Source organism: Micropterus dolomieu, linkage group LG21, assembly GCF_021292245.1.
Source record: "Micropterus dolomieu isolate WLL.071019.BEF.003 ecotype Adirondacks linkage group LG21, ASM2129224v1, whole genome shotgun sequence".
NCBI classification, from domain to species: domain Eukaryota; kingdom Metazoa; phylum Chordata; class Actinopteri; order Centrarchiformes; family Centrarchidae; genus Micropterus; species Micropterus dolomieu.
Genome location: NC_060170.1, coordinates 5,199,203 through 5,225,019, shown reverse-complemented (window position 1 = coordinate 5,225,019; position 25,817 = coordinate 5,199,203). Strand labels below are relative to the sequence as shown.

General features: G+C 39.3%; 1 protein-coding gene across 2 annotated transcripts in view; it reads right to left on the bottom strand.

Moving 5' to 3' along the window:
* tacr1a (tachykinin receptor 1a) overlaps window positions 1-25,817 on the bottom strand; it is a 62,136-nt gene that overhangs the window by 26,226 nt on the left and 10,093 nt on the right. For both annotated transcript variants that reach the window (XM_046035143.1, XM_046035142.1), the window contains exon 2: window positions 13,009-13,203. In XM_046035143.1, the coding sequence (XP_045891099.1) occupies window positions 13,009-13,203 (195 nt within the window). The remainder of the gene's footprint in view (window positions 1-13,008; window positions 13,204-25,817) is intronic.

Below are 25,817 nucleotides of genomic sequence, written 5' to 3'. Positions count from 1 at the left end.
CACTATTGATGGTTTAATTTTTTTTCCCAGTGACTGACAACTGGGTGTGGAGTGTGGAGATATTTATAGTTACAGAGAATTTTAACAGTTGAAAGTAATGTACGTCAATGTTTTAAAATACTTTCAGGCCTCAGAGTGGCTCCTTATGGTTTGGTATTTTTCAAAATTTTAGTTTAAGTTTTTTATCTGCTGTTAGGGGCTGCTGCATGTGCATTTCAACTGCAGAAAACAAAGAAGTCAGTGTCTTGTGATTTTTCAGAGAGTGAAAACATTTGTGTGGCTTCAATTACTCACCAGTTTGTCAAAGAGATGAAAAGAAAACAGTTCTTGACATACATATTCCCAAATATGGGGGTAAATTGATGTCGATATCATTGCAAATGTACATACAGTGACCAATAACTCAGTTATAACAGCAATGTTAAAGTGTACAACCATATGTGAGAGTTGTTTTAAGACACGCTTGAAATAATGTTGTTATGTACTGCGATGCCTGACCTCATGATATAATAGCATGTGATGTTTTATAAAATACTGCTCAACTTTATGTCCATTTGTACGATCATCGATCCTGTATTCAACTTTTAAAAGTTGAACCTTTGCCAATTTTAACCAACTTAATGCTAAACCCAGAGTTGGAATTTCCTGCCTTAGCTCAAGAAAAGTAAATAAAGAATAATAATAAAGATTTGCTATAAGAATAGAATAGAATACTACTTTTGTACTTGACAAATTGACTGCTGTGTTAATGTGAAATGAGATGTGGACAGCACAGTTGTTAATAAGCAAATCTGAATGATTGTGTTGTTTGTTGCACCTGTTTAATAACATTTTATCATATACAGCTCCTTGGCTGAATGTTCAGTAATGTTTATGTAATGTTTTTGATCATGTTGTAATGGAAGAACTGAGCATTAACTTGGTCCCTTGTGGAAAACCATTTCACCTGAACCTAAAAAGTTAGCATTATCAGAACAGTTAGACATGCTGTCATATTGTGTTTCAGCAACTTTAAACAAAATAAAAAATCTGACAATGGTTGTTAATTAATTAGAGGTAATATTGCTTTGATATAGGCAAAATATTTCCTTTTCCTTCCACAGATGCTGTGTGATAAAGCAGTTTCCAAATCCCATAGTGTCTGCAGTCGCAGAAAATGCAGCGAGTCCTTCTCAAAGATAACCGACCCTCCACTCCAAGGATTGTGACATTTTTCAGTTTCAGTTTGGTTCCACCATTTGTACTGTATGCTTGTGATGGAGTACCTTCACTACAGTTGAGTAAGCGCTTGGACTGCCATACATTGCTGTCAAAGTTGCATGTTTGGTACCCTGTAGACCTGTGTTTGAATCTGGGTACGGTGACTGCTCTTGCCTTTGGCCGCATATGGTGTCAGAAGTGGGATGGCTTGCCATGAGGTCATCTGAGCCGTGCCCAGAGTCCGAACCGTATGAGGGACCCCCATGGGTAACATTAATGATGGGATGTGTATTGTGTACTTTTCAGTAATATTGATATGTCATCATTTTACTGATTTTATTTTTATTTGAAGATATTTTGGTCAAGATGTGATATATGCTTCTGTACCTTTTTATGTACAGGAATTTATTTTTGTAATGTACACAAAATTAAAGTTTTTTAGTTGCCTGTATGTGTGTGTGTTGTTTTTACTTATTTTTATTATTATGCTAAAAGGGCATTTTGCAAGACATTTTTAATGCATTAATAATGCATTATTCTCATACTGAATGGTTTCATAAAGCAGCTTCCCAATATATTAATAATGGCTCTTGGAGTACACTAGTAATAAATTACTAATATGCTGAAATGCTAATAAAAATGTTCAGGGAACACATTTATGTGAAGTTTAAAATATATTGTAAACTGTTCTTCAAGTATAGCACAAAAGGCTATTTTAAGTTCAATTTAAAAAAGTATATTTAAATTACAGTAAAGGTACTTAAAATAGGTCCATTTTAACACAACTAAGTATATTAAAATATACTGCAATTATCTTAAAGTTGACTTTAAGTATTTCTAAAATGACACTTAGCATACTTAAAGTTGTTCCAAAATAACACATTTAATATACACTTAGTATAGTACAATTAAAATATAATAAGTGCATACAAAAAAGTGCTACTTAAGTGTATTTCTTTTTCACTTGGGTATGAGTCACAAATATATATTATTTATAAATATAATTTGTAAACACATCACACATTCACAAATTCAAATCCACAAACAAACTCACTCAGGATCCCCAAATATAAAACACAAACCACTAATACATTCAAAATCCACAAACAAACGCATCATGTTCCACAAATAGAAATCAGTGATGCAAGACACACAAGCCCTGCAGACCCAGATATGCCACTCCCAATTTAAATCTGTCTAATTAATCCAGTGTGGACTTTATTTGTGTTCATATGCGTCAATGATAACTTCAGAACAATGATAACTTCCCCCTTTGATACTTTGGTTGGTGTTGTGTGCCTTTGCAATACAGATTAATTATTACGTACTATGTAGGCTGTGGCCCCGCTTCTGCTCTTGTTAAGTGTTAATGTTGTCTGGAAAGATTGTCACATGCTCTCTTGTACTGTGTTGCAGTTGTTATTAGTGTATGTATATTGCTTAGTATTCCCCGTTGTTCATGTGCTTAGTTTGTGAGATTTCACATGGTTAGGGGGATTAAATGAGTGTGATTTAGTGTAGCTGACTCTGTAGAATAATCTGTGGTGCCATCTCACTGCCTAATTTACTGAAGAGGATTATGGGCACGTGTAAAAAAATAAAAATAAAAAAGAAATTGACTGCTGACTTTATTCATTTTGAGTATAGAGTTTAAGGTCATCAGTCAAATAAATGTTTCACATGTGGCCCTAATCCTCTGTACTTACTCACTACCTATTGTGTTTAAATAATATATTTTAGGTGCTTTACCTGAGAAACAAAAATTGTACTTTTATTCCAGTATATTTGTCTGACAGCTTTAGTTACTAGTTTTCTGGTAACACTTGTATACCCTTCCTGTCTAGTGAAAACCATGTATCTCCAAATGTGATGATTGTGAATGTTTGTGCTAAACTGACTTCCTTCATAAATTAACTATTTAAAACCCTTATTTGATTAGATAAATAGATAGCTTGGAACACAGTCCACCCGCCGAGTGCTTGATCCGGGATGCCGGCGGAGGTGCACGAGTGACCTGGCTCGTTTCCCTCTTATGGCGCTTCAATCGGCTAACAACAATGAGAGAGCCCTTTACCAAAATGTCCAATAATTCCACCGATGACACGAGAAAACTGTGAAATAAATCTGCTGAAGTTGTTTCCCTGATGTTCACGAGCTCTTCTCTGGTGAAAGAGCTCTGGGAATCACAGCCGAAAACTGAGTTAACAAAAACAACAACAAAACAAAGCGCACCTAACTCGGAGGCAGCTATAGAAAGCACCATCTTGATTGTTCTGTCATAGGTGATATGTGTTTCAGCAATAAAGCCGGAAGAAATAGATGCAAAACAAAAGTGTAGCTAAGTTTGAAGTAGCTACCAGCTGCTGGTTGCCATAGCAAGAAGGATGCTATGGTGGAGGGCACAGAACTTCTGCTGTAGCTGACCCGCTTCCAAGCATTGTGATGGAAGCAGTGTGAAGAAAGGGTTGAGGGGGTGACTGGGGCCATGTGCAATAGTTGGAATGCCTGCCGTTTGATCGCCATTTTGCTGTGTGCATCTGCTTGTATGCCTGTCTGTTTGGTTTGTACCGCCACATGCCCTGGGAATTATTGCTGGACCTGCCTGGTTTCTTGGATGATTTTTTGTTTATGTACTCTTTTCCATTGCTTGTTTTTGCTCATTACTCTTCTTTTGTGGATTTCGGTTGTATTTGGACTGCCTCACACTGAGTGCCTGGACTTCGTTTCTGTAAGAGGCGCTTTATGGTTTCCTTAAAAAATCCAGTAAAATCATCCAGCTGAGTTCTAGTGTCTTCAGTTGGGGTCCTATAACCAGTTCCCCTTTGAGGGAACTCGAACTGTGTCGGTGACGACACTATGGGAACGCCTCTGGGCGTGGCAGGGCTGAATCATGAATGAAACTACTCCAATCCTATTGGTGTTGCTAGAACGGTAGCGTGTGACGGCGTAACTGGAGGCGTATATAAGCACGCCAGCACACCAGACACATTAGCTCTTTGCTATGAAGCAAGGCATTCCAGGTGGGGTGAGGTGTCTCGTTCCCCTTCTCGGGGAACATGGGTTACATACGTAACCCGAGACGTTACTGCTGGAGCACACGACATTAGCTGTGACACATCCTTTTACTTAAGGTTTTCGATGCAGGACTTTTCCTCTTGAAGTATTTTTACATTGTTGTATTGGTACTTTTACTTAGGTAAATGATCTCAATAGTTCTTCCATAACTAAAGAAGTGTAAAAAATTCTTCCCCTTAGAATAGTTGACCAATAGTTAGGTTAGCAGCTCAGTTGTGACGTTCAAGATTCACCATCAGTGATCACACTGTTACTAAAAAAAGAGTCACATCAACAACTTGAAATTGGAGAATTAATACATCATTACTTTAAGACCTAAATTTTATTAGTTATTTCAAAAAGGAGTGGGCAATGTTTATGGAAACTAATGACCTGCCGGGAATCTCAACATGTGTTCTTTGGGAGGCAGCAAAAGCAGGCATGACAGGTAAAATAATGTCTTAACTCATCATACAAAAAAAGAGAGAGAGATCTTGAATTATGAATTAGAGCTAGAACAAAATATAAAATAATTAGAAGCCCATGCTGCCCATGCTGCCTCCAACATGTTAATTAAAACTTTAATTATATGAAATCATTGATAAAAAGAGTCATTTCCAGTTTCAAAGACTATGCTTGTAGAACTTGGCAATAAATTCGGCAGAATCCCAGCCAACCAATTAAAACTGAATAAAGAAAAAATTTCCTCCATTAAGGACTCAGCAGGGAATATGACTCATAACCCAGAACAAATAAATAATACTAATAGAGATTTTTATAAAAACCTAATACTGATTAATTTCTGAAAAATTTAGACTTGCCAAGGTTAGATGATGAACAGATCAGGGCTCTGGATTTACCTGTTTCAGTGGCTGAACTCCATGAAGCCCTCTTACATATGCCGAATAAGAATGCTGAATTCTACAACAAATTCTGGGAAACGCTCGCACCCACATTTTATAGAATGGTAATGCAAATTAGGGGGAGTTGCGTATAAAACACTACTTGCATATAAAACAAAGTCTGCCAATATCAGCCTGCTCCTTAAACCATACAAATATCCCACATTCCCATCCTGTTATCGCTATCACTTATAATTGCAGATATTAAAATAATCTGCAAAGCCCTAGCTAAAAGGCTAGAGAATTTCACTCCGACCAAAGCAGGGTTTATTAAGGGTAGACTTTCCTCCAGGCTGTCAGAACTGATATGGCTAAATTACTCCCCTCAACTTAAATTAATAGAGGATGCCATACCACCCATGGGAAGAGTCGCCACCATAAAAATGATAGTCCTGTCCCAAATCAGCCAAAGTCACAGGACGCGAACATATAAAAAACTTTATGGAAAAATAAATCACATTAAAAACTCTGCAAAAAGCAAAATATTGTGTTGGTTTCATTATTGCCTGGCCAACAGACTACAATATACCTCAAAATGGATCAATCAGAGCCCACTGGACCACTCATGGGTGGACAAACATTCTGTAAGGAAATAAAAATTTCCGATATGCCATGCATCAGGTGGTCGCTGGCTCTGGGGTGCTGGCAGTGCCTAGGGGTCTCAATTTTAATCACATATTAAACAGTGATGGCTTGGGGGGTTGGAGGGGCACGTTGGCTCCACTGCCTGCCAGTTGTGGGGTGCCCGTGTCACGACTACTACCCAATTTTAACTGCACCTAGTTACCAAACACCTTATCTGCTCTTCATTACATACATCCAACACAATACAATACAGGTTGGGCTCCCGCCGCTGCCCCCTGCCGGTGTTATTGGGGTGGGTCTTGGCCTGCTCCCCCCCCCCCCCACACACACACAGCCAAGAAATGAAGACATCTAATGCCTGTATGTCCTCTGGGGAAGAGAATAGGCAGCAGCCCCATAAGTTAAAAGTTACTGAGTAAAATTTGTCAGTGCGTCTTTGGCCTCGGTTATGGGAGGTTTTATTGATTCAACTCGCACGAAAGCAAAGTGACATAGTACAGCTTCTATTCCCTTAAGTGTCATCCATCAATGGCAGCTAAGGGTCTGCTAGGGCCCTCTGCTCGCTCTGCTCTTACAGGTAATCATTCATTAGTTCATTGTAAATGAAGAAACTTCAAATTGTATGCGTAGAACACGTGTTTTTTTTTAAGTGTAGTAGGACCGTTGTCAAGTTTGGAGCCAAGTTTTAATTAAAACTTGTTCTCTTTAGGTTCAGGCTCACAGTATTTTCAGGCTTGAAAGGTCTGTTTACAGAGCTTTTTCCACCAAGACACGTGTTTGTAACCATGAGGCCTTACATTTTGGCTTTGGCTTTGGCTTTGCTAGCTATCTGCTTATACTTTAGAAGAAGGTAACCAGAGAAGGAAATTAAGTAAAGTATACTATACAGCAAAGGGCAAAACTTAAAAACCTTGTTAGTAAGCTCTTCATCTTTTTTCAAGATGATGATTGACAGTATTCATGAAAATACAACAATATAATAATAATATAACAATATTTCAATTGCAATCCTCAATGAAGTCATTCAAGGTGTTAAATCTTTCTTCTGCCACAAAGGAAACTCCTCGTGGACATGCTCTCTGATGTAGCGCATATAAGTCATTACCTGTGCACAGCTGGCCACATCAGACTTGTCTATATGAATGGGGAACAACACCTCCAACACCAACACCTGTTCCTTCACATTCAGTGCCATGTCAGCGATGGACAGTTTTGTCAGACAAGGGGAAGACACTCATTTCCTTACTTCTCCCATCATCACTGAACACATATCCCTTACAGCAGGGAGGAGTAAGGTTTCACCAATGTTGTTGGGTTTACACTGTCATGATCCTGTCTGTGTGTCTTGTTTGGGAGTCTGGGTTTTAGTTCCATGTCTTTAGTTAATGTCTTGGTGGTTGCTCCTAGTTCTTGCGTGCATTATTTTGGTTTAGTCTCCTCTGTACTCTGTGTTCTAGTTTAGGTTCTGGTACTTTGTAACGTGTGTTTCTGTCTTTGTTGGTTATTCATTTTGCCCCATGTCTACCTGTCAAGTGTTCTCTCTGTTTTCCCTCGCTCGCTCGCGCTCTCTCTCTCTCTCTGCCTACCTGTGTCTCTTTAGTCCCATTAGTATCACCTGTGTGCTCCCGCCCTGCTCGTTAGTCCCTGTATACATACCCGGTGTTTCTGTCTTGTCTTAGTCAGATCATTATACCTTGTGTTGCAGTATTTTTTTTGTGAGGAGAAGCGCAGTCTGTTTTGGATTTCTGCCTGAACCCTGTTTTTGGACTTTGTGTTTTCCTTTGCCCTTGTGGATGTTACTTTGGACTTGTTTACTTGTTTGTATTAAAACCCTTTGAACTGTACCTCCTCTGCTTTGCGTCCTGCGTTTGGGTCCTCCAACCTGCCTCACCACACATTCTTGACATACACTCCTTTGCAATTTGTGCTGCTACGAGATATGATGCTTCAGTTGAGCTTGCGATTTGAATCAATTTGATTATTTCCTAGAAAGCAATTGTATTTTAAGGAAAACACTTCCCTGTTTTTTTTCACGCCTCCTGTGAAACTCTTTTGGCGCTGCCCTTGGGAGGCTTGCCTCACACCTGCTCCAAACTCTGTGATTTGATATTTTGTTTACAGGACCAAGTGTTTACAAATCCAACCAAGTTCTCTATTGGGGATTAAGACTCCTTTGCTTCGCTGTGCCTTCAACTGAGTTAATAAAGTGCAGTGAACAAATACTGGTTTCCTGTCAAATGCACTCTAAATGCACCAAAGTGAATGTCCATCCTAAGAATCAGCTATTACAGTTCAACAACCCAGTGCAATTTTGTTTTTCTCACCTTAATCAATGCGGTCTGGTCAGGGACGTCACTAGGACTGAAAGACAGGGCATGTGTAACTTGCGCTTGCAAAATCTTTGCACTTGCATCTTTTGTTACTGTATTAGAATGACACTTATGTCAACAACTGGAAAAAGCCAAGATGTTAATGAGTAAAAAGCACAGACCTACACTCTCCTCCATTTCTTCTCTGTTGAACAAAAGTTACAGTAATGCTTTTAGACATATCAAAGCTGCATGAAGGGACTCTTGCTGAGTTTTTCTGTAGGCTATGACTTAAATGCTATCAGTCTGCTCATGTAAATGTGTATTGAAGTAATACCATATCTAATTCCTCTCTTAGACAAGTTGCAGGTCCAAAGAAGGTTATTTAATTACACGTACTGTAGAATGGTTCAGCGTGTGCATACTATAAATACTTCATCATGTAAGCTGCAACAGGAGATAACCAGCCGAACAACAGCAATAAACAGACAAAATAAAACAAGTGAGGAAGAATGAAATAGTCAGGCAAAATAAATAGACACACAAGACGGCAATGGAAAGGAAATATTAACAACTAAATAACTTATTGACGTGCATAAAGAATGTGTTGGCAGAAAATTGTGTCCTCTTACATTTAATCTTTTATGAATGTTCTTTTACTATTATTATGTATTGTTTTATCCTTAACCTTTCCTCTCCTATACTTATGTTAGTCTGTCCACATTTACTAGGGTTTAGGTCAGAGCTGGGAGACTGTTTTGGTGTTTTCCCTCTCTTGTTGTTCCTCTCCTGGAATGTTCATTAAACCTCTCTTGTTGTTCCTCTCCTGGAATGTTCATTAAACCTAGACTGTGTAAATGATGACGCATCCCTTTGCTTTACATTAGTGACTGTCTTAGGAGACAGAACCTCTGGTCCAGCTGATTTGTGTTGTAGTACTTCTGTTTGTTCTCTTTTGTTAAATAAATTCTTCAAAGACAACTGTTTGTTGTAACTCAATTATTTGCTCAGCCCCTCACCAGGAATATAATTTCCACAACATAATGCACCTGTTGACAACCATGGACAACCTAATTTTTGAGTGTGAATGTGCAAGTGAGAATATGAATACAAATCAGTTCACTGTCATAAAATGTGTCGTATAGACATCTATTTTACATTATGAGCATTAAAGTGCAGGTTATGTAAAGGAAATGCACTTTTGTATGCATAATTAAATTGGGCTTGTGCCTGCTTATTTGGGTGTTTCTGTATACATAATTAGAGTGTGTGTTGGGAGGAAGGGCAGCTGTTCTTTTGACTTTGCCTGCCAGCAGAGGCAAAACAGTACCAGGACGGTAACAGGATGCCTCGCTCCACTCTGTCTTACTGGCACTAATCTCAGGATTGTGTGAAGCCCAGTTTAGTGGAGAGGGATCACAGAGGACAAGGTGTGATCAGTGTGATTCTTGCTGTGTGTATGATAATGTATATGGGTATCCACTAAGTGTCTGTTTGTCTTTCTTCACAATGTCGCTCTATTTTGTGTGGTGTTCTTGAATTTCTTTTCTTATGAGTAAATATTCTCTCAAGGATAAAATGATGAGGAAGATTCTCCAAAGTGGACACATTTTATAAATTTGCACTATTTGCATGTTAATTTGGTGTGGGTTTCCTGTTAAAAATTTGAACTTGGATCAGGGTTTATTTTAGAGTAAAGGTTAGGGTGGAGCAAACAGAAGTAGGGTTGGGGGTTACAGTCAACAAGGGACCTGTAACCTCCTGGTGTTAAAGCTGCTATGCTCCTTTCTTCAGAGAATGTGTTTGCATTAAGTGCAATTCACCTGTATGGTCAACAATGATAGGGAGAGTGAAAAGCAGCCAAAATCTTTTAGGCGACATGATGGCCATGAATGGATGAACTTGGTCTGATCTCATGTTAAGGTTAGCTCTGGCATCAATGTGATCTAGGTAGGAATGGACCTTGTGGGTCCGCAGTGAAGCTGTAACCCACAACGGTCCCAATATTCTACGTTTAAGCCACAGTCTGCCTCTAGTAGCCTCTCGAAGTTGGAAACAGATTCACCACATTTGAAATATTCCTTCTACTTTCAGTTCGGATGTTTCTTAACCCATCCACAAATCTGGCTTACCCTAGACAGGAATGACCCTTTGTGGATGTCTGCAGGTACAAGCCTTACCAGTGGTGGAAGAAATATTCTGAAGTAGCATTACATTATATAAATACTCCATTACAAGTTAAAATCCAGCATTCAAAATTAGACTTTACGGCAAAATTACGCATATTTGGAATATTTTTACATAGTCAAGGGGAGAAATATAACTTTATATACTGTTGGGTAGTTTGATCTAAAACAATGCATCATGTTTCATCTAAAATCTTCTGATTGACCCTTAACTAGTAACTATAGCTGAAATGTAGTGAAGAATAAAATGAAAATTCTCTTCTATGAATCCTTGCTTACTAATTCTCACGGACTGCGACGGCATCAGACAGGCCATCAGACAGGGTGATTGTGACGACGACAGCAGGGCAACGCTTGGAATGAAAGGCATGTGGGACCTGACCCGGGGTCGGCCTTAATCAGATGTGTCATTTACAGCTTCGGCTGCTGAGCTGAATGACTACTGCGTTCTCACTCAGCTCCTATGTGTCACTGATTACAGTTTCATTAAAAAAGTAATAAGTGCAGCAGGCATCCCATCATGAACAATGAAATTGCCGTTGCGCTGTTCATAACAAACTATATTTCCATGGAGAAATGTGACAGAGGCAGTAGAAAGGGAAGTCAATAGCAGGCTGGCAGCGGAGCAGGGTAAACACTGTTGCTGATGAGCTGAGAGGTTCTCATCAGCAGAGCTGTGATCAGAGCGTGTTGGTGTGTGTCTGAGTGCCTGCATATGTGCGTCACTGCGTGGGTGTGTTTCAGTGTTCGCTGAATTAATATTGTGTGTAATTTGTGGACCTCTTTTTGTGCCTTCATGTATGTGTCGGACAGTTATGCCAGTGGGATTACAAAAAGACAACTTCTAGGGTGGTGCAAAGTGTGAATAAATCACTTCCAGACATACTGCATTTATCTTGTTTTTCAAATGCAGTTTCAGACGTTTGTCTAGCACAGCAAGGTTTCAGTATGTGCAAGGAGAGATTAACACCAGCATTTGTTTAATAATACCTTTCCTCGCTTCTTCTTTGATCGCAGATTATGGGGCGAGGGGAGGTGAAATTGGTGTGCTTCAGCAGCATTTCCTTTGCACAAGCTATGCATAAATATAGTGTTAGGATGATTTTTAGTCACTGATATGATATGAAAGGCCTTTGGTTCTATTTTAGCAGCCCAAAGTAAGATGATATCTGGGGGGAAGGTGACTAGTAACCCGGACTGAGCTGCCAGACCAAGGTCCCATAGTGCGTGTAAATCATTTATAGTGCTTGTTTGAGTTATTCAAATGGTGCATGACAAACTTCTAAGTCTATGGCACTCACATGATATGCAAGGAGTGCTCCTACCAGCCCATGGGGAAAATAATACTAAGGTTTGTCTGAATGTTTTACTTTAAAGTCCTCCTCCAGTCAAAAGTGTGTTTTGCTTATTGCAACTTCCCTTTGATGTTTGAGCTTCACTGTGAAGAATGATGTGCAGTTTGCCACTAGCAGGCTGTTTTCACATTGATCTGCTGAAGGGGAAAAGTTTGAGCATGATTTTGTTGAATTTTTTGTGGAAGCAGTATATCGGGCACAGATAACTATCAAGGTGTTATTTGTCTTACAACATGTCTGGAGGGCAACTTTAAAGATGCGTAATGTCTCGATTTGTTCTTTTTTTGAGGCAAAAAATACACTAATACAAGTAATTTTAGTGTTGTAGCCTCCTGTACTAGATTGCTGGTAGCTTTCTGAGATGTCTTTTTAATGGCCTATTAGAGAGAGCATATAAAAAGATACACTTAGTTTTTTATGCATAGAGGAAAATAATCAAAATCAAATTTTGCAAAAGAATAAATGAGAGGGTAAATAACGTGCAATAGAAAGAAATGTGCATTCTTTGCAGCCATTCGGTTGAGCTCTTTAAACTCAAATGACTAACAATCTAAACTCAGGCCTGTATTTGGGGATGTATGGACAGGCTTTTTAATTTACAGAATCATGGCAAAACTGCAAAGGCGGACATCTGGCTTTCAGCGAAGTTGGAATCAATAGCGCAGATAAACACAGTGCAATTCTTCCAAGACAGATGGCACGTCCTCAATCTGACTCAAGGAGGCCAGGTGGGCATACAGGTCTCTGTTCACATTAGGCTTTTCATATAAATAAGGTAATGCTTTGGTGTTACATGGTAGACAAGGTTTGCCTGTCAGACTCTACAACCTGCTAAAGGTGAGCCTAAAGGCCATGGACACATGTTACTGAGCTAACATGGGTGTGAAAAGCAGAACTAAGTGGGAATCATAGTTCACAGCTTTGACCTGAAGAGCTTCTTTATAAAGAACTGAAGAGCCAAGGTTTATCCATGATGATAAACATATTTTCTGCTTGAATGCCAAACATTGTGCTTTTATTTATTTAATTTAATTGTCTTGGTTTTATGTCTTTACATTTTTTGCCGTGTAAAGCAGGAACTTGTTCTTGAAAAGTCGAAAATGTTTTCATCTTAGAAGTTGTCGTAGTAGAATTACAAATGGAAACTGAATGGTGGAGTAAGGCTTCAATCAAATCAAATTTCTTTTCTTCAGTCCAACTCGATTTGTTGGCCTTTCTCAGTAGAGAGAGAGCACAAATCCCTTATGATGTGCCTTCAATTTATGCACTACAAAGCACAAAAAGCCTTCATGCGTTTTCACCATGTTCTCTCATTTACACTGAATACAAACGGCATCCTCCCACATTTGCTGTAAATTCAAAAGTAATTAACAGCGCTTGTTGACTATTTGAATAGCTGTTCCACAGAGAGACTCACATCTTTTTGAAGTCGCACAGGGTGTATTCAGGCCAGTCGATGTAGCACACCACCCTGCCAGGGAGCTGGTCCGTTGTGGAGTAGTAGTACTGAGGAAAAGCGAGGAGCAGAGCCAGCACCCAGATAACTCCCACCACCACCTTGGTCTCTGTGGATGACATGCGCTGCTGTAGAGGGTGGATGATGGCCATGTACCTGCAGGGGTGAAGGGGAGAAGATGCAGTGATCAGCCTTGACCCCAGGCCTCTGATATAATGCCGTTTGTATGATCATGTATTTACTGTATGATTAATTAGAACCTCACTGCTTGGCATTGAAATCCATAAAATGAACTGATGCTAATGAAAATGTTCAGAAGTATTCATCAATAGAAAAATCGACATGCAAGTAGTGTCAAACTGATAAAGGAATAGTTTAACATTTTGGAAAATATGCTTATTCGTGTTCTTGCTGAGAGTTGGATGAAAAGGCTCTGTCCGAGGGTACACTGCACCTGACCAAGAAAAAGTCCTGCCTAAAACCCCACATTAACCCTTAAATTGTAAACGTTATGCTTTGTTTTGTTTTTTTTGTTTTTTTTTTTTTGTATGGATTAAAGAAACTAGATATAACATGTTAATTGAGCTTTAGAGGTGCTGGTAGATTTTGTTGCCTTTAGACCGAGCCAGGTTGCCCCCTGTTTCCAGTCTAAATGCTATGATAAGTTAAATGATTGCTTGTGGTAGCTCTCAGCAGCAAAGTGGACAAAAGGATTTCCAAAAATGTTGAATTTTTTTAATAAAATTATTGTATAGTGTAATGTGTTATATGTTAGGCTCTGTTCTGCACAGCCCATTCAATTTAACATTGACAATAAGTAGTGATTTTCAGCTTTGAGGGTGTTTGAAAGCGTTCACATACACATTAGATTTATTTTAGTTAAAAAAACAAGTGTAGGTCTCTCATCCCTCACTTTTAGGATGATGCAGCAGGACAATGATCAAACATAATAATAATCATCACTTTAAAGGTTTCAAAACAGATGTTTTTAAGGTGAAACTATAAAACACTGATTGGCCATATCAGTCACCTGACCTCAATCCAATGTGCTTCACCTACTGAAGACCAGACTAAAAACAACAAAACACTCAAACAAGCAAGCAGTGAGGCTGTCTGCAGCTCAGGTCTGGAGAAGTGTTACCAAATAAGATACCAAGTGTATTGCTAATGTCTGTGACTCAGAGTCCTCAGGATTTCATTGACAGCAAAGGATTTGACACCAAACAATAAATATGATGACTAATTTAAATTCATATTAACGTATCCAGTTACTCTCTGTCTCCTAAAATGTATGGACTATGTATACATAAAAAGGGTGACAAGTTTTGTTTCATCGGATGTGGATGTAACTGCTAAATTAAAGCTAAGAGCCAGCACATTGTCACTGTTTCAGTGCTAAAGTACAAAACCAAAACAACAAATTGTGACTGTCCAAATGTTTTCTCACTGCAATGTACACAAGAGCAGTCTCTTCAGTAGTAGAAATGAATATAGCACATATTGATGTTATTCAAGGAGACAGAATTTGTTTTTGTTCAGTGTATTTTTTGCCTTATGGTTGCTTGTGGGTGTTCATAGTTTACTCATGCATTATATTGCAGTAGACATTGTTACATGCACAATGATTTTAGTCATCTGATTTAAACTCCAGTCTGTTACAGTAACTGCAGATCTAGGACAAACAGTTGCTAGATTACTATTCAATTTAAAAATTACAAGCCCAAACTGCAGCACATTGTAAATCATCTCTAGTCTAATAAATTAGATTTGGATTTAAGTGTGTTTGGTTGCTCACCTGAAGGCAGACTGGAGGAGAGGATAAAGAATTGTACAGAGTGCAATCACAAGTTATTTCAGTCCTTGATGTAGGCAAAGTGTAAAAAATGCTCACTTGTGTAAAAGTTTTAAAGGATTCTTTTTTGTAAGTCTACAGGTCAAACAACACAGTAAGATTTGTTTGCAAAGTCATACTGGGAAAAAGTGTTCTAGTCAATAATTCCTCTTGGTATTTGAGTCTGTCATAATCAGACAGACGACAGAGAGCATGAATAACTTAAAATGACCTCGTACATCATTAACACTAAGCCTCAACAGATAATTAGTTTAAAATACTTTTGCTGGCAGAATCCATTTCCCCTCGGTAAAAATACAATACTGCAGGGAGAAAATCATTTACACTTTTTCTATTTCTTTTTTATCCTTTGCATAGATTTTTCACTCAAGTTCATTAGATATTTAGTTGTATTGATTTACTTTCATTTAAATCCCTTAAACATTGTTTGTTCTTCCTTGATAATCAATATCCTGGAAGCTATACTGTGAAGCGCTGATTTTATTCATTATGATTTCTCAGGGACACATTTTCCATTTCTGTACTTCAAATATTAGAAATACTGTAATGCTAAGTTGTTTACAGTCTGGAAGCATATACTGTATAATGTATATTCATGTCTACAGAGCATTTACATCAGTTGTTGTTTTTTGGCTACCTTTTAAGCAAAGCTCTCCAGTCAAATGCTGTCCTGAGCCAAAGAGGTCTAATTAAAGGCTTAATCCCACTAATAACCCAAATTAATCTGATAAATGGACGTTCTCCCTCTAATTATATTAGCGACAAGAGGAGGCCTTTGAAATCAAACGCTCCCAGCGGTGTTCTGAAAATGGGAGATCACAGCCTCAGCTTTACTTTGGCTCTGCTTCAAACAGCGCTGGCAGCCATGTGGCTTTTCCTCATGTAGGTGACTCATAGTCAGGTTGCTGATGTCAGAATCAAATGCGCACCTGCAGAGGACAGCGGTCTGCTTGCTTGACAGCACAAATCGTCATCACCCCCGCTGGCATGTGAACACTGTGCTCTGATTGAATACACCCGTGGACACCAGACCAGGGAACAATAGAGGTTTAGTCATTGAAATGGGCTATTAATCTGTCATGATTAAAGACTGGAGTTTCATAAGAATGACGAAAGAATCTAGACTATTCACATGGGTAGAAGGAATAGAATGTAATTACAAGAGAGTTGTGTTTCAGAAAAGGAATAAAGACATTTTGATTTGTTGAGAAAAGGCAGAAAAATAACCCCTGAATCCCAAAATAACTAGCAATGTGTGTGGATGGGTTAATGACAGGTAGAGGTCTTTACGGGTCTAAAATTTTAGACCCGATCTGAAACAGACCTTTGGAAATCCTACCAATCAATTATAACATGCAGACAAATATAATTATGTTGTAAGAATGAATATAAAATCATTGAAACTATTATATGCTTCAAAGACTAATTTATAGAAAAATTCTTCTTTTCTGCTCTTAATGTTCTGACAGAACTATTTCTCCTGCTGTGATTATGACATACCATGGGATCAGAGCTCATCCACTTGGAACCATTTGACATCCTACCAGATATGAGCATAATTTGGACATACGTAGTTCTAAGTTCCTCAGAACCAAGTGGATTCATGAGGACCGCAAATGAGAGGAACATGTTTTCCAATGCTATAGATAATCACATCTATCCATATTGGTAGCAAATTCTTTCCATCACCATCACATCAACCTGCTGCGCTATGACCATCACACTTTCACTAAGAAGTTAATTTATAGGACACATGGTTGGTCAGAGAACACCAACAGATTTTGTAAATGAGTCACTTGACATGAATACTACAGTGAGTATATTTTATACTTTGCACACTCATGCTATTATATTCCGTTGTGCCCAACAGGAGTTGAAACTTACGTTCATAGGATTCAAATAGAATAATGGAAAAGTCATGAAAATAGCTACAAATTCCTCAGTTAACAGTGGGAGCCCAATTTGAAAGTCAATCTCTGAGAAGCTTTAACTTAACTGTAACAACTACTAAGAATTATTTGCAAGAGCAAGTTCATCACTTCTGTTTGAATAACTCTGAAAATGAAGAATAATTTATACTCCACCTTGAGTGTAACTCTTTCTGAACACTCCTTTTATTCACCAAAAAAAGCAAGTCTCTGTATTCTAATGGCCCAACAATCACTGCTGCAGCTGAGAGGTATTTCATTTTCATAGATTTGCCGGTGGAGCGCTCTGCTCCACTGTGTTCCACTCTCTTTCATTTCACATCTTTGAAAGCACACCTTTGAGACTTTGCACTCCAAATACCTGTCTGTGGGCCACTTCTGATTCCCCTCAGTAGGATACCTTCTCACAAGGTAGCAGGCAGCATTAGCAGCTGGTGCTAGATTGCATGGGTGACATACACCTCCAATAATCCACAAAGAGCACCTAAACTGCCATGACAATGCAACAGTTCGATATAAACCCCATGAAGCTGCTACACTGTTCCTGAAGAGACGTGAGTGATTAAGAAGGAAGCAGCTAAAGCGACAGATGAAATTGCCTGTTTTCAAGCCTGCCAGTGATCCCCCCCCCCTCCTCCCCACCTCTTGTTTCCCCCCCAAATTGCATTTGAAAGTAGGCTGTGGTAATTTGATCATGAATTTGTTTCCTCTGGTTTATTGGCCTCTCAGGGGGTTGTTGTTGTTTTGCAGAAGGTTACGTAAAACTCCCATTACCAGTTGGAAGGAGATAGGCTGGGTGAAGGTGGGAGAACGTGGGGTGTGTGTGTGTGTATGTGTGGACACGTATTACTCATGTTGTGGGGACATAAATCTGTTTACACAGTGACAATGTGGGGACTCCCCACAACATCAATCATCAATTTCAGGGTGAGGACTTGGTTTTGGGTCAGGGTATGGGTTAGGGTTAGGGTTGGGCAAGTAGTGGTTATGGTTGAGGGCTAGGTTATGAATGTAATTTCCTCTGAAGTGATAGAAACATGAATTTAAAGGATTGTAACTGTTATTTCCATTACTGTCCACAAGTATGCATGTAACTCCTTCGCAAACTAATCCATAACCAGTAATAACCAATGGATCGGTATCAGCTAAAACAAAGTAGATCAAAACCGCATAATTTCTTTACTGAACTTAACTGTGTTTTGTTTATCTCAGCCTGCTGGTGTTGCAACGCCGCTCTGACAGCCGGGCTCTGCAAAGTAGCATTTCACTGCTTATGGGAGTGAAAACTACGAGTGTGTGAATGTAAAAAAAAAAAAAAAAAAAAAAAAAAAAATTGATTGAACTGGTGATCACAATTGAGGTCTCAATCTGGTGGCTGATGTTTATGAATAAAGCATGTATGTGTATATCGATATAATCACGCATGTATATCAAAGGACATAGAGTTTACAGCATCACAGAGTTGACTTTTAAGGGGAATTAAATGCTAATGTTGTCATTTGTTTTAACTTTCTATCAATGCCTTGTCGAGGACTTGGCCTCAGCACACTTTTCTTCAGTTTTTCCAGTGACACAGTTAAACATTTAACATTCTCTATTACTCATGTAAGGATTACAAGAATCTCACACCAGTAATGGGGCATGTTAAATGTTTCACTCTATCACTGGAGAACCTGAGGGACCCTGAGCTGATTAACAAGTATGAACCTGAGAAAAACTTGTGGTTTTGATCCAGCATTTAGAAGTTGCCGATGTTTGATACATTTTCATGGTGATATTTTCACTTAATGAAGTTTCCAATTGTCTTAACAATTTTTATGTTTGGTCTAGCTTGTACTCTTATTCACAGTGACTTAAAGTCAACACTGAGTAACCCCGCAAGTGATGTGGACACCCGGGTTGGCAAAATTGGCTAAGCTAAGAATCAGTTTTGTCTCTACGTCATTAGCATCATGCTAGATTAGAAAACATTCAGGTAGCAGCTTCTCATCTTTCGCCAATGCTGACTTTATAGTTTTGAATCAGGACCTCTGGTATTTAGATCAAGTAGCTCAAAAAAGAAAAGATGTGCCAAATTTATGAGACTACATCTGTCGCGCTCTCTCTCTCAACATTTATAAGTATTGGATCAGACTGGGTATCACAGATACTTAACAATAAAGGACTCAGGTCAGGATCCGTGTAAAAAAAATCTTTACGATCTCTCTAATCCTATTATTGAAAACTTGATGCACTGCAACTAAAGAAAACAAATTTCAACCGAATAAAATAAAGAAATCATCTTCATCAATTTCGCAACACAAAGAAAACATTGGAAAAAATGCTGCAAAGTGGCATACACAATAATACAATAATAATATATTTCATTTGTAACGCACTTAATATTTAAACAAATCCCAAAGTGCTACAGGATAAAAACAGGTAAGTGCAAATAATAAAACACATAGAGAGCAAGAAAAAAAAACAATAAGGCAAAGAAAAGGGCAAGAGTTCAACCAAAAGCTCTCCTAAAAAGGGGGGTTTCAAGGCCGCGTTTAAAAGCATCCACAGTCTGTGGTGTCCTCAGGTGGTAACGGAGAGAATTCCACAGACAGGGAAAAGCAGAAAGCCCAATCTCCCATCGTATGGAGCTTGGTCCTCAGGAGATATGTTGAGGCAGATCAGAGGGTACGTGTGGAGGTTTGTGCGGTCAGGAGTTCCTTGAGGTAGGAGGGGGCTTCACCATGGATGCACTGGTGGGTGAGGAGGGAGACCTTGTACTCAGTGGAGTGATTTGAGGTTTTGAAGATCACTCCACTGGCTTCCTGTGGTCATGCTTGTGCACCCTCAACAGGATACCAGCAGCGCTGTACTGGATGTACTGCATCTCCTGGAGGCTTTTGCCAGGGATCCCGGTGAGGAGCGAAACCTGGAGGAGACAAAAGCTTGAACAAGCTTTGAGTTTGGGACGGAGTTTGGCGATGTTCCTGAGGTGGAAGAAGGAGGTCTTGCAGAGATGTTTGATGTGAGCCTTTTTTTTAACACCCAGGTTGGTGGCTGATGTTGAAAGTGGAATATCTTGCAGAGGGGGTGATGCTGGTAATGACAGATGACCGGACCTGGTGTGAGGTGCCAACTAAGATGGCTTTTGTCTTAGAGCTGTTTAGCTGTAGAAGGTTTTGCTTCATCCACACGTCTAGCTCCTCCAGGAGCTGGGCCTGTAGTTGGCAAAAACTTCTGGGTCTAAGGTGGGTTTTTTGAGTGGCCTGATGACAGCAATTTTCAGTGTTGATGGTACATGGCCAGCCTGTAGGGAGTGGTGAATGATCTGAGTGATCAGGGGACTTATGGCATGGAGATTGGATTTTACCAGGGCTGTGGGGAAAGGAAAGGGTCCAGGGCACAGGTGGACAGTTTCATCTTTCTGATGATGTCCTCAACTTCTCACTGTGAGATGTCAGGGAAACAGCAGCGATAGATCCTAGGCTGTGGGTCGGTAGTTTGGACAGGCAGACTGGATAGGAGGGAGCAAATGATGTATAATTTTTTCAAAAAAAAAAGTAATAAATTTGTTACACATCTCCTCTTTGGCTTCTGAATGAAAGTGAGTTTGCGGGTTTGAGGATGTAATATATAGTACAGAAAAGTTCCTTGGAGTTGCTAGGGCTATTGTTGATGATGTTGGAGTAGAACCTTGTCTGTGCATCTCTTACGGACATTGCGAAGGACTTCTGATCTCTGTAGGCTTGACTGTGAGTCGACCTCTGGCTGGTGCCATGTTTTGTTAGGCACATAAAGACTAATGCCTTGTCCATAATGTGTTCTTGTATGAAGTATGTTTATTTAAGAGGGACTGTGTATTACGAAGTTCTATTTAGAGCACTGATGCTGTGGTGAATCTCTGTAGACATCTGTCGTACACTGGAATCCACTTAACGTTTTCTGGCCTTCTAGGTGTGCAGCGATCTTGCAGTGTTTCCCGCATTACTAGCACTGAGAGTGGCACTGATCTGATGATGTGGCAGATGCGCGACAGTGGTCCAGATGGATGGAATGGTTGAAGCAGAGTGGCCAGGCTGATGGTAAACAAACTCTCAAATTAAACTTCTGTGGGTGCAATGCAGTCGGCACAGAAGTGCAACTTCTTTGATGGCTGCAAAGCACGTTGGACAGGAGCCATTGTTGAGATTTAGCAGCTGTGGGATAGAGTACTTGAGCTTTGGCGAAAGCCTGGAGCTATCTGTTATCCAAACACAGAGATGGAAGACTGTCAGGCACAGCGAGAAGATGGTCCATAGCATGGCATTGGGGTGCATGACAGACTGGAGGCAGTTGACAGCTAGCTACCAACTGCAGAGGTATCTGTCCTAGGCTCGAGGACCGGACCAAACAGCTAGATGGCTGCCCCAGGAGTATACATTGTAGTAGCAGAGCTGGAACGACGGAGAAAACCGGTTGTTTACCCACTGACAGCAGGAGGTGACCAACAATCAGCTTGGAAGAGATAGCAGTAGGTGAATTTGATATAGATCCGTGAAAAAGCTCAAAAAAAGAAACCAAGTTCAGATGGCGAAACAATAAAGAGAAACTGCGGTAAAGCTGCAAACAACAAACGCCAGCGTCCTCTTCCTGACCACAGACCCTCCTCCTGTTGTCTCTGTCACTGGAGGAGTCACAACCAAAGTTTACAACCTTTTTTTAAGTTTCTGTGCGTTGACTTTCAGGGCCACCATACGTGAGATGTCATTTTTTAATAATCAAAACAACTACTTAATATGATCCACTAAAAACACCAAATTAAAGATAACTAGGGCAGTGCCTGTTCACAGGGTGAATGTCTCCCTGCCTTTTAAGATGCAGTGCCGTGCTTGTTGAAAATATGCATCTTCCATTCGTTACAGCATTAATATCACTGAAACAACACGACAATGGCAGATATACAGCTAGATTTTTGGTGCTTCCTTAGTTCATAAAACTCTTACAACTCTGTTTCAGCGTACAGTATATCAAATCTGCGTGATGACGACAACTCCATTTTAACCATTCACTACCACATTGGAGCATATAAGCCCCGTCCTGATCGTACCCCGCCCTTGCCGTAACAGAGCGGGGCAGCTCACAGTGTGGACTGTAGTGTTTTTTTTTTTTTTAACGTTTATTAATTCTATATACTGTATGTAGTGTGTCCAAACTGCACCAAATGCAACACAGCAACACACCCACCACGTGAGAGGTCAACTGGATGAACGGTTCTCGAGACACACACACACACACACACAGATTCCTGCCTTTAGAGTGATATCACACAAATAATAACAACATCCACCAGTTGGCCAAGTGCCCTTAAGCAAGGCACTATCAGCCTCTAAGCCATTTTTCAAGCTCTAATCTGAGTTGATTTTGATGACAAGTGTTGATTGGAGTGTTGTTTATTCACTCACTATCACACATTTAGATAATTTTGAACAGCTGCCTCAGAGCCGTGTCACCTCTCTCTCTCTCTGGTGGATGTGGTTTAACAGAAGCACTGACATTGTCTTTTGTGATCCTCAGTGATATTAACATCCTAAGGGCAAGAAATCCTAATGTAAAATATGTTGTGTGTGTGTGAAATGACCTGACCAGAAAATAGCATACACAGCATACACAGCGACATCAGATCATAGACACAGAAACAACCATCATATGACACAATTATATGTTGAGATCAAGCACAATGTGGACATTGGAATTGAAATTATCTCAGACATCTGTAACATATTTAGAAATGAAAGGACCAGTCACTCTATTGTCAATCTGTTATTGTGTAACAGCAACGGTTTTGCAATTGGTTTAGTTTGCACTGAAATATCTCAACAACTATTTGATGGATTGCCATGAAATTTTGTATTGATAGGTCTGCAAAGGATGTATCCTACTGACTAGGATGTGTCCTACTGCCTTGCGATTTGAAAGAACACGATTAGCTAATCGTGAACACGGCGATTAAAGTGTAGCTTAATTACAGCGCATCTGACCCGTTTTTAAACAGTCAGGCAGTTACAAATTCATTCTGTTGTCGTGAGACAGACCTGCTCGCCAATCACAAGCGCTATGCGCCTCCTGTTACTGTCCTATTTACCAATTAGAGTGGGCACAGGGCGTGTACATTTTACAACAACAAACAAAACTAGAGGAAAACGTGGGATCATGGCGCCAGCCGAACCAACTCTGGCAGAGGCCGTGCTGCTGTTTTGTCCGGCGTCAACTCACACTGAAGTGTTTCAGCAGCGGAGCATTGTCTGATTTTGCTGACTTGTTCAGATTTTGTTGATTTGTTCGGCTGTCTTGGTTTTTGTGTATCTACTATGGTTAAGTAGGCTACGTAGTTAAATTGTTTTTGTCTGTCTTAGCTGTGTTTATTGTTGGCATACGACCGGGAGTCTGCACAGGGTGTTTTATTTTGAAAATCGGCCGGATTCTCTATGTCAGGGGTTTTCAAAATCTGCAGGCCTCCCCTCAGACAAAGCTTGGTAAACGGCGCTCCACCCTCCACATCTTTAGTTTACTTTGTACATTTTGCTCAAATCCTGGATGCCTATGGGATCATGATTAAATTATTTGATCCCATAGACACTCAACATTTGAGCCAAAATAGCCTAATATTGCTGTTTGCCACATAGTTTTAAAAAAGGTCTGTCCTAAGGCATTTATAAGTTTCTGACTATGATGTGACCATGTAGGCTATTCTATGTGATCTCCTTTTGATAACTAATGCAATAAGTAATATTGTTTCACTTCCATTCACTGAACCTGCCATGAAACTGTTTGGCCCGCCTCAAATGCTGTAGCTTCCGTCAAAAATAGTCTGGCAGTGAATATTGAACTTAAGCTAAACTTAAAAAAAAAAAATTGCAAATCGAATTGTAATCGCAATATTTGGCAGAAAAATCACAATTACATTTTTCCCCAAATCATTCACTACTGACTTTGGTGGTCCCCTGACAGTTTTCTCTAGGGCCATCATGAGGTTCACATTATTGTTTTGACTATCAATGTCAACCTCAGCTATTCTTTTTGTGTAGGGCTTATTAGCAAATCTTACCATGCTAATGTGCTAAAATAAGATGATCAACATGATGAACATCAATATGTTTGCATTGTCATTGTGAGCATGTTAGCATGTTGGTGTTAGTATTTAGCTCAAAGCACTGCTGTGCCCCCAAATGAAAAATAAATATACTTAAGTAGCACTTAAGTATATTTATTTTTTTGGATGCACTTATCACATTTTAATTGTACTATACTAAGAGTATATTAAATGTGTTATTTTGGAACAACTTAAAGTTTGTTACGTGTCATTTTAGAAATACTTAGTCACCCGGTTGATAATGGCGCAATGGATAAGACTATGCCTTTGGTGTGTGAGACCCGGGTTCAATCCACCAATGTGTCCCTGAGCAAGAAACTTTACCTCTAGTTGTTCCAGAGGCGTGCGACCTCTGACATGTCTAGCAATTGTAAGTCGCTTCGGATAAAAGCGCCAGCTTAATGTAATGTAACTTTAAGATAATTGCAATATATTTTAATATACTTAGTTGTGTTAAAATGGACCTATTTTAAGTACCTTTACTGTAATTTAAATATACTTTTTAAAATTGAACTTAAAATAGCCTTTTGTGCTATACTTGAAGAACATTTTGAATATATTTTAAACTTCACATAAATGTGTTCCCTGAACATTTTTATTAGCATTTCAGCTTATTAGTAATTTATTACTAGTGTACTCCAAGAGCCACTATTAATATCTTGGGAAGCTGCTTTATGAAACCATTTAGTATGAGAATAATGCATTATTAATGCATTAAAGATGCCTTGCAAAATGCCCTTTTAGCATAATAAAAATCAGTAAAAATGTATTTTAGAAAACAGACACATACGGACAACTAATAAACTTTAATTTTGTGTATTATAAACATAAATTCCTGTACATTAAAAGTACAGCAGCATGTATCACATCTTGACCAAAACCTTCAAATAAAAATAAAATCAGTAAAATTATGACATATCAGTGTTACTGAAAAGTACACTATACACATCCCATCATTAATGTTACCCATGGGGGTCCCTCATACGGTTCGGACTCTGGGCACGGCACAGATGACCTCACGGCAAGCCATCCCACTTCTGACACCATATGTAGCCAAAGCCGAGAGCAGTCACCCTACCCAGATTCAAACACAGGTCTACAGGGTACCAAACATGCAACTTTCACAGCAAGGCCAAAGAGCCAGGCTCGTTGGTATGGCAGTCCAAGCACTTACTCAACTGTAATGAAGGTCACTCCATCACAAACATACAGTACAAATGGTGGAACCAAACTGAAACTCAAAAATGTCACAATCCTTGGAGTAGAGGGTCGCTTATCTTTGAGTAGGACTCGTTGCATTTTCTGTGACTGCAGACACTATGGGATCTGGAAACTGCTCTATCACACAGCATCTGTGGAAGGGAAAAGAAATGCAGTTGAAAATTAGTTTAAAGATTCAGTTAGTCCAGTACTTCCCCCTAGTTTAGTTCTTCATTTGCGTATCATTAAAAACACTGTAATTCTATTTTTATAGCAAATCTTTTTTATTATTCTTTATTTAATAATTCTTTTTTTTTTTTTCTTGAGCAGAGTTGAAATTCCAACTCTGGACTTAGCATTAAGTTGGTTAAAGTTGGCAAAGGGTAGGTTCAAGTTTTAAAACTTGAATACAGGATCAGTGACCATACAAAGAGCAGTATTGAGCAGTATTTTATATAACATCACATGCTATTATATAGTGTGGTCAGGCATTGCAGGACAGAAAAACATTATTTCAAGCTTGTCTTAAAACAATTCTCACATACCTGTGTACACTTTAACATTGCTGTGATAACTGAGTTATTGGTCCCTGTAATGATTACCCCCCCCCCCCCCCATGACTGCAGTGAAGTAAATTCTCTAACCTTTAGAAGATGTCTATTTTTGATTTTTGTCTAATGCA